Source organism: Anabrus simplex, chromosome 2, assembly GCF_040414725.1.
Source record: "Anabrus simplex isolate iqAnaSimp1 chromosome 2, ASM4041472v1, whole genome shotgun sequence".
Taxonomy (NCBI): Eukaryota; Metazoa; Arthropoda; class Insecta; order Orthoptera; family Tettigoniidae; genus Anabrus; species Anabrus simplex.
Window position 1 is genome coordinate 525,888,266 of NC_090266.1, and position 12,779 is coordinate 525,901,044.

The 12,779-nt window shown below is 37.8% G+C and overlaps 1 protein-coding gene across 1 annotated transcript in view; it reads right to left on the minus strand.

The window, feature by feature from the left end:
- The window catches only part of LOC136863587 (putative sodium-coupled neutral amino acid transporter 11), a 144,680-nt gene that overhangs the window by 119,117 nt on the left and 12,784 nt on the right, over nt 1-12,779 (minus strand). Inside the window, exon 2 of the mRNA XM_068226004.1 lies at nt 1,128-1,218. Within this exon, the coding sequence (XP_068082105.1) occupies nt 1,128-1,218 (91 nt within the window). The remainder of the gene's footprint in view (nt 1-1,127; nt 1,219-12,779) is intronic.

The following is a 12,779-nucleotide window of genomic DNA, read 5'->3' on the forward strand; positions in this document are numbered from 1 at the left end:
ATAATTGTTATCAGACCAGCTCCTAGACTGAATGGTCAGTGTCTGGCTTCAGTTCAGAGGGCTCTGGTTTCGATTTCCGGCCTTGAGTATTTTACTGGGTATGGTTAATTCTTCTGGCTTGAGGACTAGGTGTTTGTGTTTGTCCTAATATATTTCTCTTCATCTACTTACAACACACTGCACTACCAACCCCCACAGAAACATGCAATAGAGAATGCCATACATTCCTCTACATAGCAGTCATATCAGGAAAGGCATCTGACAGTAAAACTGGGCTGACCCCAATAAATATGTAAAAAGGGTAGGAAGAAGAAGATCAATAATTAAATCACTTCTGATGTGCATTTAGGGCAGTTGCCCACATGGCGGATTCCCCATCTGTTGTTTTCCTAACTTTTTCTTAAATGATTGCAAAGACATTGGGAATTTATTGAACTTCTCCCTTGGCAAGTTATTCCAACCTCTAACTCCCCTTCCTATAAACAAATATTTGCCCCAACTTGTTCTCTTGAATTCCAACTTTATCTTAATATTGTGATCGTACCTACTTTTAAAGACGCCACTCAAACTTATTCGTCTACTGTTGTCATTCAGCATCATCCACTGACAGCTCGGAACATACCACTTATAATACCAATATAGTTGGTCCGTTATTGGACATTATAAATTTACCAGCTAACTCATACCTGGTTGCCAGCGTTTTGCTCCAGTGTGCTATGTTGGGCTCATCAGTTGGTAAATAGCACACCTACCAAGACACACGGCTGGTGCATACCGCAGAGGCCACTGCGTAGGCTACATAGAGCCACTGCTAGTGTTCTATGGAAATCAACATCTTTATCAACATACCACTTAGTCGAGCAGCTTGCAACATTTTTGTGGAGCTACTCTTTTGCCAGATATCACCTAGAACAAATTGAGCTGCTTTTCTTTGGATTTTTTCCAGTTCTTGAATCGAGTAATCCTGGTGAGGGTTGATTGCTTAGTTCTCATTCAAATGGTTGGTAGGTTAAGAATTCATCCCATGTGATGTGTTGAATGATTCTTCTATACACATCTCAAAAAACATTGGTAATGTAATGAACAAATAACAGGTAAATTAATTGAAATCATAAATTTAAACTTACCAATAACTCCACTTCCTATTATGGAGTTGACGTAATTGAAAGTTGTGCCTGCTAGGGAAGTAGTACTTTTACTAAATAACCTGTCATCTTCCTGAAACACAAAATTTCTCATTGTAATTATTCTTGCTTAATATCAATCAATCAATCAATCAATCAATCAATCAATCAATCAATCAATCAATCAATCAATCAATCAATCAATCAATCAATCAATCAATCAATCAATCAATCAATCAATCAATCAATCAATCAATCAATCAATCAATCAATCAATACTGATCTGCATTTAGGGCAGTTGCCCAGGTGGCAGATTCCCAATCTGTTGTTTTCCTAGCTTTTCATAAATGATTGCAAAGAAATTGGAAATTTATAGAACATCTCCCTTGGTAAGTTATTCCGATCCCTAACTCCCCTTCCCATAAATGAATATTTGCCCCAATTTGTCCTCTTGAATTCCAACTTTATCTCCATATTATGATCTTTCCTAGTTTTAAACACTCTACTGAAACTTATTTCTCTACTGATGTTGTCCACTCTAATTTTCTCTGTAAAATGTGAATGATCTACCATCTAATAATTATTTAAGATATATTATGGTAATAAGTGAGAAGTTTCTCGATTGTATGTAGAATAATTCTTTTGAGCATTACTGAAATTCTTCAAAAAGACTCCTATAGTAGAGCAGCTCATCTCCTTTCTCCCAAGTCTTCCCAGGCCAAACCTTGCAACAAATTTCTAACACTACTCTTTTGTCGGAAATCGCCCAGAACAAATCGAGCTGCTTTTCTTTGGATTCTTTCCAGTTCTTGAATCAAGTAATCCTGGTGAGGGTCCCATACACTGGAACCATACTCTAGTTGGGGTCTTACCAGAGACTTATATGTCCTGCCCTTTACATCCTTACTACAATCTCTAAATATCCTCATAACCATGTGCAGAGATCTGTACCTCTTATTTAACAATCATATTTATGTGATTACTCCAATGAAGATCTTTCCTTATGTTAACACCTAGGTACTTACAATGATCACCAAAAGGAACATTCACCCCATCAATGCAGTAATTAAAACTGAGGGGACATTTCCTATTTGTGAAACTCACAACCTGACTTTTAACCCCGTTTATCATCATACCATTGCCTACTGCCCATCACACAACACACACAACATTATTAAGGTCATTTTCAAAATCAAAATCACTTTACTTGCAAATGAGGTGTCTACCTCGGTGGCAAATGGTACACCAAAATACATTATTGTCAAGCACTAAATATTAAATTAACAAGAGAAGAAAATTTTCCTATAATACAATATTATACCATTTACGCTAACAATTTTTTCTATTAAACAACAGCTCACCCTTAATAAATTTATATTGTTTACAAAATTCTACTTATAATATCTCCTGTACTACTTACAAATATAGTCAACTGATATACAGTATGTGGAATTACTTCAAATGATACTGTACAACTGGTATAAGATTAAAATTTGCATTGCATTTATTTACTTTTTTTTTCTTTACCCATTCTGGAACCTAAGTAGCATAACGACCTGCTGCGTCTTAACCAGAGCCCCTTTTGCCACCACTTTTCAGAATTCCTGAAGGGCCTTCACAGCTACTGTAGTGGTCCCAGGGCCCTCGAAGTCCCCACTGTACTTCACCCCTACAGGCAGTCCCCTACTTTGGCTGTCGAACTCCTTAGACCAGGGGATGGAATTAATTTATTCACACAAATTTTTTATTTATATTAACCTGCACTGGTCGAATGCCCTCTAACATTTCATTTACTTTCTCTGTTGCTGTTTATTTTCTTCTTGAATATCTGTACAGATTTTGGAAAAGGATCAAACACTACCCCTGGTAAACTGTTCCTCTCCTTCACACCGTTCCCAATGAATGAAAATTTACTCCAATCGCTTCTGCTAAAATTCCTTCTAATTTTATATTTGTGGTCAGTCCTGCCGATATAATTATTTTCCAACTGAAGCCTCTCACGGGTATCTCCCCATGCTGCTTCTCCTGTATAGGCTCTACATAATCCTATAAGTCGAGTTTTCTCCCTTCTCTTACTTAAATTTTCCACCCTAGTTCCTTTAACATTTCTGATACACTACTATTTATCATGAAATCCCCTGTTACAAATCTTGCTGCTTTCCTCTGCACACTATCTATTTCTTTTATTAGGTATTCTTGGTGAGGATCCCAAACACTGTTTGCGTACTCCATTAATGGACGAACCATACTTAGGTAACTTTTCTCTTTTAATTCTTTGTTGCATCATTTAAGTACCCTCATTATGACATGTAACGATCTGAATGCTTTCCCAACAATGTCATTCACATGACCCTTCCAGTGCAAATTACTTTCAAATCTTACACCTAATTATTTGAACTTGCCATCTTTTGGGATAACTACCCCATCCAAAGTATATTCAAATTCAGTTTTAAAACTCCTGTTTGTAAATGTTGTAACAGTTGATTTGCCTCCATTAACCTTCATAGGCTATTATTCTCTTCAACCCATTGTTGGATACTCTCAAGATCCCTTTGTAATTCTGAATAATCCTCAATGGTATTTATTTCCCTATAAACAATTATGTCATCTGCATACAATCTTATTTTTGATGTTATATTATTCCCTAAATCATTTACGTACATTCGGAAAAGTAATGGACTGATTATACTACCCTGTGCAATTACCTTCCAAACTTTCTCTTCCTGCGATATGTTATTTCCTACTTGACTTTCTGAACCCTTGAATTTAGAAATGTTTTTACCCAACATGTAACGCTTACGTCCAATCCTATTCCCTCCAATTTCTTTAATAATATTCCATGTTCCACTCTATCAAAGGCTTTGGAAAGATCTATGGCTATGCAATCTAACTAGCCTCTTGAATCCAATAGGTCTGATATGTCCTGCTGAAATCCCACCAGTTGTGCCTGACAAGAAAATTTCTTTCTAAATCCATACTGGCTCCTCATGAACCAATTTTTAACATCACATATCCCTCTGAAGTACTTCGATATTAAACTCTCCAGTATTTTACAAACTATACTGGTCAGGCTGATTGGTCTGTAGTTCTCTGGTTTCCTTTTATCACCCTTTCTTTATAAATTGGTATTATTATAGATTCATTCCATTCCTTCGGTATCACACTATTATTTATGACATAGTCAAAGAGAAATTTTAAATAAGGCACTATGTACAACCCCATTGCCTTTAACACCTCCCCAGTAATTTGATCACTTCCTGCTGCTTTTCCTTGCTGAAGCAGTTGGATTTCTCTGAAAATATCTTCATTTGTGAATGAGAAGCTTCTTGTTTCCCGCTGTGTCTCTCCCTCTCTATCTTCTGTTTCAGTTTCCAACTCCTGACAATCATCTACTGAATCTCTGAATTCCTTACTAAATAGGTTTGCTTTCTCAGTATCTGTTAAATAGTGTTCACCCCCTTCTCCCACCATTGTAGGAATTTGGATTCCTTTCCTTTTTGATTCCTGATATATGAATACAGCTTTTTCCATTTCCCTTTGTGGTCATTACCCTCTTGAAGTATGCCATTCATATAATTCTCTTTTGCTTCATTTTTCTCCATATTCAGTTCCCTCATTAGCTGTTTTCTATTTTCTCTATTCTCCCTATCTTCTTTGATTTTCCTGTTTACTATTCTACATTTTCTTTTTAATTTTCTTATTTCCCTTGTATAATAAACAGGGTCTGAGGTCATTTTACCCTTCTTAACAGGTACAAATCTCTTCTCTCCTTCCCAAATGATTCCTTTGAATTTAGCCCAAAGTGTATCCACATTACTCCCTTCACTTATCCAACAACTGAATTGTGATTTAAGGTAAGTCCCAAATCCATCAACTTTAGTTTTTCTGTACAATTTCTTGTCTTGTGTGACCCTCTTATTAAGCCTTTTTGGTACCTGCACCACATCCATTATTACAGCCTTATGGTCACCTATTCCTTCAATTACCTCAGTTTTATCAACAATTTCCCATGGTTTAACCAAGAATACATCTAGTAAGTTATTGAGACGAGTTGGTTCTTGTACTACTTGTGTAAATCCTCCCTCCCAAATTAACTTATTTGCCAGTTTCTGTTCATGGGCTTCACTTGCAGTTCCATTCCATTCAACTTCCGGCAAGTTTAGATCTCCCCCAATTATTACCATATCATTATTATTGTTTTTATGAGTATAATCTATTAGTTTCTCAAATATTTCCATGTCCCTTTCCTCTCTTCCAGGCCTGTATGTTCCTATAATTCCCACCTCCTTCATATTATCACAAATTAATTTTATCCCTATTATTTCATCCCTTTCATCGGTAAACCATTCATGTGGACAATAAGTTTCTTTCACCAGAATAAACACCCCCGTCCCTTTTCATCTTCTCGGTCTCTACGATAGACTATGTACCCTTCTGGAAATACTTCTCTATTACCCACCCCTTCTCTCAACCACGATTCCACTCTTATCACCACATCAGTCTCAAAAGATTCCATCAATGTACCGAATTTTAATTGTTTATTTACTACACTCTGACAGTTTACCAAGAGCAATCTCAGACGCCCTTCCTCCCTAAAACTTGACTGTTGCAATTGGCTAACTTGAAATTCCTTACTTTCCTGAGTTTCATTTTCTAATTGGCTGAGCCAGCTTGAAGTACAGCTGGCTCTTTCTACTAGTTTTCCTGGTCAGTATTATAACTGAAGGGAGTTGCTTTTTTTACAGTACATATCCTAAGATTAATAAAATCTAGAACTATATTTGCTATCTTTCGTTTACCGGTACCTGAATTGTTTAGATGAAGGCCATACTTTGTGTAACAGTGTCTCTCGAAACTGCTGCTACCAATTACCTTTGTATTACGAAAATGTTTACAAATTTCAACCATTAACTTTGTCCACTTCAATGTTCACACACGAGTCTCTAATCAAATCATGCCTGTGGGGCACGTTCACTACAAAGATGTTAGTGTGAGTCAGCTTACCTAGTGTACATTTAAGTTCAGAAATGACATTCTTAGCGTCGTTGTGAGCTACGTCGTTCGTCCCGCCGATGATCACTACTGCATCACGACTTCCGAGATTTCTTGCCGCCTGCTCCGTGTTTTCCTATACCTTCTTCATTGGGGCCCCAGGATAGACGACAGCAATATCTTTTTGTACATTTTCTCCGCAATTCCCCTCGCCTGGCTATCACCAAATATAAGAATGTTCGTCGCCGGTGCACTGTGTGGGATTTTAGGCCTAACTTTGCCGCTTCTCGCAACGGATTTTGCGCTATACGTTTGACTGCTTCCCGTACGGATACCTTGCGTATCGCTTACTTCCCTCAGGGCTGAAAATCTATTTTTGGTGTCCATTACAAAATTGTCCTTATTTAAGTGTACACTTTTCCTCCTATAATTACCGCTATTCAAATTGCTCTCGCCACAGCTAACAAAGGTCCAAGTATCTTCATTTTTAGCAAAACCAGCACTACATATACACTCAAAATGGTACCAAATTAAACACTTTTCACACTGGATACCATTCTTCACTCGCTTCTTGTTTATACCACACTTATTCCCGATTATTTCGCAAGAGAACCGGGAACTATCTTCACTTACATCCTTCGCTGACGCCAGCTTGCTCACAATCTTGTAACTTATTTATTACTCTGTACAGAATAACATCATCTGATTCCACTTCTTTACACATATCATTGATATGTATAAGTAAACATAAAGTTCCAATAATACTGCTTTGAGGAATTCCCCTCTTAATTATTACAGGGACAGATAAAGCTTCGTCCACTCTAATTTTCTGTGTAAACTGTGAATGATCTACCTTCTAATAATTATTTAAAATATTTTATGGTAATTAGTGAGAAGTTCTCGATGGTAGCCTATGTTGAGTAATTCTTTTGAGCATTACTGAACTTCTTCAAAAAGAATCCTACAGGCTTGAGGCTTGAGGCTTGCTTAAGGTTTGATTTATGGTGGTCACTGTCCTTATGAACCTGCTGTGTGTGAAAATAACTGTTTGGATGAAGGAACGATAGCAAATGAATTGTCAGTTACAATATTAGCCCCAGTGTACAAAGGAAAGGGTGATAAAAACATGAAGTGCATCATTACAGGCCAGTCAGCTTGACATGTGTTGTTTGTAAGCTCTGGGAAAGCATTTTTTCTCATTATATTAGACACGTTTGCAAAATTAATAACTAGTTTGATAGAAGGCATTTCGGATATAGGAAAGGTTTTTCCATTGAGGAACAACTTCCAGGATTCTAGCAAAATATAGCAGCTATTTTAGATTCAGGATTTTTAGCACATTGGCTAAACATGCCGGTCCATTGGTACTCGTATCAAGGAACATGAACTAAATATTCGTCTCAACCAGCCAGATAAATCAGCAATAGCTGAGCACACTCTATCGTCGGGTCATGATGTTGTGTTCCAATATGCTCATGCTCTTACCCACACTAGACACTACAGGTCCAGGATTATACGGGAGGCTGTGGAAATACATAGAAATCCTAACAATTTCAACAGAGACACTGGCTATCAATAAAGTAATATGTGGTTACCGGCCATTAAGGATTTACGTAGGTACCGGTAGTTCCCTTCCACATCCTTTCACTATTGTTATTTCGTTTCGGTGTTTTCCAAATTCATACATTCCTCATTGCCAGATGTTTCATCCCAGGCTTGTGTCAATGTCATACTTTAGTATGTGCATACACACGTTATGTTATCTGACCCTCTCAGACTGATTCTGATGGTTTCGTTAGCTTCCGCTTCGGACGCTAGTGCTGTACCGCATCTGGAGAGCCATCTGGTGATGAATGAACGTACCTCTTCCACTTCTGTTGTAACGTCTAAATTCATACCTCATTGTTTGAGAAGCCTTTTTCGTGGACATTCGAGATTTTCTTCTGAAGAGGCAGAGCAAAGTTCTCTGCAAAACGTAAAGAATTTCACCTTATTTTCTTGACACGGCATAAGCCCAAAAGCCTATATCACGTCTGAAGTGATGGATGGTACAAGTGATCATGAAGCTGTGTCTGTCGCAGTTAAAAATAATTGTGATAGAAAAGAATCTTGTAAAAGTAGCACTGTTGGACAGTAATACATGGCTGATTAGAGAGGCAAGGGGATACTTTAAAAAAACAATTATGATCAATGGATTTAAAGCAATTGTTGAGTAGTATGAAAACGGGTATATAGGCCTACCTTTAAATGTGGTAAGGACCCATTATATGATAATAGGGAAAGAATATGAAGAAGGTGTACATTAGAAAGTACTACAGTTAGGAATGGTTATAAGAGTAAGGAGAGATTGAAGGAGTTTTCTAAGAAATCTTTTAGCAGAAAAGTCAGCTAAGGATAATATGATGGTAACCATAGTTGGAAGCCATATAAATTTTAGGGAGCAATGAAGGGATATGTATAGATACTTTAAGGCAGAAACAGGTTGTAAAATATTTGTGTAGTACTGGTGTAGTAGAGGTATCTGTAGAAACTCTTACTAAAATACTGTTGTTGTAATTAGGATAGGCTTAATTGCAGTTTGGAATTGTGTAGTTCTTGTGTATTACTTTCGATATTCAGTATTTAACAGCAGTTTTTATCCCGTTAGGGGTTGTAGGATAAAAAATAGAGCACGACTAAGTAGTATTGTAGTGTAGTCGTATATTAATTATCTTATTGTAGAGTGATCTTTGAGTACTATCCCAGACAATATATCCCTCTGTTCATTTACTTTTTGCAAATAAGTTATTTTATTTTTAATTTTTTTTTCCATAAAGAATGGCTAAGGAGCGCGAGTGTACGAACTGTGGATGTGACGAGGCATTGAGGGGTATGAGGGAGGAGTTGGAAAGTTTGAGGGAGATAATTAGGATTCTCACAGAAGACAGGAAGGAAGATAGGACTCCCTCAAACAATGTACAGGTTACAGTAGGTGTACAAGAGGGAGGGGAAGGAAAGGGGGGAGTTGTAGAAGACAGGTGGTCTAATGTTCTAAGGGGAAGGAGATTGCAGGCTAAGGGCTCTATTCAGGATCAGAATTCAGGACAGGTGTCTGTGAGAAATCGGTACGAGTCACTCCAGGTAGAACAACAGAGGGAAGATGAGGGACAGGGAACTGTTGGAGAGATGTGTGGAAGTAAGAGGAAGGGAAAAGGTAGGAAAAGGAAATGTAGAGTAGATGATAGAAAAAGACTGGTGGAACAGGGCCATGGGAAGGAGAAAAGGGAGGAGGAAGTAGCTTCTGCAGCTATCTGGAAAGATAGGGCTGACCAGGAGGGGAGGGGATCAAATGAGGTGGGTAGGGTTGAGGGTCTGGTCATGGGGGATTCCATCGTTAGACACGTGGGGAAAGTGTGTGGAGGAAAGGGAACCAGTGTAGAATGTTATCCAGGAATTAGGTTGAGGCAGATGTTGAGGAAAGTAGAAGAGAGAGAGGAGGGGAAGGAGAAGGTGGTAGTGTTTCACGTTGGTACCAACAACGTAAGGCAAGCTGATATAAGTACCAACATAGTTGGACATGTGTGGGACCTGGTAAATGCAGCACGGGTGAAGTTTAAGAAAGCGGAGATTGTTATTAGTGGAATACTGTGTAGGAGGGATACTGACTGGAGGGTGATTGGGGATTTAAATGAGACAATGGAGTGGGTATTTGGGAAACTAGGAGTGAAATTTCTAGATCCTAATGGGTGGGTAGGAGATCGGGATCTGCGTTCAGATGGCCTTCATTTAAACCGCAGTGGTACATATAAGTTAGGAAATTTGTTTGGAAGGGTAATAGGGAGGTACATTCAGGAAAACGGGATGGCCTAGGGAGCGGTGATAAGGGAACAGGGAACTGGAAATCAAGTAGGGATGACATAAAATTGTTAGTATTGAACTGTAGAGGTATTGTAAAGAAAGGAATAGAATAAAGTAATTTAATAGATATATATTTACCAGGAGTTGAATCATAGCTGAGAAATGATATAATGGATGCAGAAATTTTCTCACGGCACTGGAGTGTGTATCGTAGAGATAGGATAGGAATGGTGGGAGGGGGAGTGTTCATTCTGGTGAAAGAAGAATTTGTAGAGCTACAAAAAAGTTAAAGATGAGAGACATGAAATTCTAGGTGTAGGGCTCATTTCTAAAGATAATAGGCAACTTGATATATTTGGAGTGTACAGATCCGGAAAGGGTAGCACTGACGCGGATTCAGAATTATTTGATAGGATAGTCAGCTATGTTGGAAACGACGTGGAAAGAAATGTGATTGTAGCGGGAGATCTGAATTTGCCACATGTCAATTGGGAAGGAAATGCGAACGACAGGAAGCATGACCAACAAATGGCAACTCATATGGGAAGGACAGCTGATTCAGAAAGTGATGGAACCAACCAAAGGGAAAATATCCTGGATGTGGTGCTATAAAACCAAATGAGCTCTATAGGGAAACTGAAGTAATAGATGGTATTAGTGATCATAAAGCCGTTTTTGTGGTAGTTAAAAATAAATGTGATGGAAAGGAAGGTCTTAAAAGTAGGACTATTAGGCAGTACCATATGGCTTATAAAGCAGGCATGAGGCAGTTTCTAAAAAGTAACTATGATCGGAGGAAAATGGTAAATAAATATGTAAACAGACTCTGGGATGGGTTTAAAGAAATTGTTGAGGAATGCAAAGACAGGTTTGTAGCTTTAAGGGTGGTAAGGATGCACCTTATTATAATAGAGAAATAAAAAGACTAAGAAGGAGGTGCAGATTGGAAAGAAATAGATTTAGAAATGGCTGTGGAAGTAAGGAGAAATTGAAGGAACTTACTAGAAAATTGAATCTAACAAAGAAGGCAGCTAAGGATAACATGATGGCAAGCATAATATGCAGTCATACAAATTTTAGTGAAAAAATGGAAGGGTATGCATAGGTATTTTAAGGCAGATACAGTTTCCACGAAGGTCATTCCAGGAATAATTAATGAACAAGGGGAGTGTGTTTATGAGGATCTTCAAAAGGCAGTATGTAAAGATTGTTGGTTACAAGGATAATGTTGAGATAGAGAAGTAATATTATTTACATATGATAAAAAAGACATTTACAATAAGATACAAAAGTTGAAACTAAAAATGCGGCTGGAATTGATCAGATTTCTGGGGATTTAATAAAGACAATGGGTTGGGATATAGTACCATATCTGAAGTACTTATTTGATTATTGTTTGGTCGGAGGAGCTATATCAGATGAATGGAGAGTTGCTATTGTAGCCCCTGTGTATAAAGGAAAGGGTGATAGACAAAAAGCTGAAAATTGACATGCATTGTATGTATGCTTTGGGAAGGCATTCTTTCTGATTATATTAGACATGTTTGTGAAATTAATAATTGGTTTGATAGAAGGCAATTCGGTTTTATGAAAGGTTAATCCACTGAAGCTCAACTTGCAGGATTTCAGCAAGATATAGCAGATATCTTGGATTCTTGAGGTCAAATGGACTGTATCGCGATTGTCCTGTCTAAAGCATTTGATAGGGTGGATCATGGGAGATTACTGGCAAAAATGAGTGCAATTGGACTAGACAAAAGAGTGACTGAATGGTTGCTATATTTCTAGAAAACAGATCTCAGAGAATTAGGTTAGGTGAAGCTTTATCTGACTCTCTAATAATTAAGAGGGGAATTCATCAAGGCAGTATTATCGGACCTTTATGTTTTCTTATATATATAAATGATATGAGTAAAGGAGTGGAATTGGAGGTAAGGCATTTTGCAGATGATGTTATTCTCTATAGAGTGATAAATTACAAGATTGTGAGCAACTGCATTGTGACCTCGAAAATGTTCTGAGTTGGACAGCAGGCAATGGTATGTTGATAAACAGGGTTAAAAGTCAGGTTGTGAGTTCCACAAATAGGAAAAGTCCTCTCAGTTTTAATTACTGCGTTGATGGGGTGAAAGTTCCTTTTGGGGATCATTGTATGTATCTAGGTGTTAATATAAGAAAGGATCTTCATTGGGGTAATCACATAAATGGGATTGTAAATAAAGGGTACAGATCTCTGCACATGGTTATGAGGGTGTTTAGGGGCTGTAGTAAGGATGTAAAGGAGAGGGCATATAAGTCTCTGGTAAGACCCCAACTAGAGTATGGTTCCAGTGTATGGGACCCTCACCATGATTACCTGATTCAAGAACTGGAAAGAAATCCAAAGAAAAGCAGCTTGATTTGTTCTGGGTGATTTCCGACAAAAGAGTAGCGTTACAAAAATGTTGCAAAGTTTGGGTTGGGAAGAATTGAGAGAAAGAAGAAAAGCTGCTCGACTAAGTGGTATGTTTTGAGCTGTAAGCGGAGAGATGGCGTGGAATGACATTAGTAGACGAATAAGTTTGAATGGCGTGTATAAAAGTAGGAAAGATCACAATATGAAAATAAAGTTGGAATTCAAGAGGACAAACTGGGGCAAATATTCATTTATAGGAAGGGGAGTTAGGGATTGGAATAACTTACCAAGGGAGACGTTCAATAAATTTCCAATTTCTTTGAAATTATTTAGGAAAAGGCTAGGAAAGCAACAGATAGGTAATCTGCCACCTGGGTGACTGCCCTAAATGCAGATCAAGATTGATTGATTGATTGATTGATTGATTGATT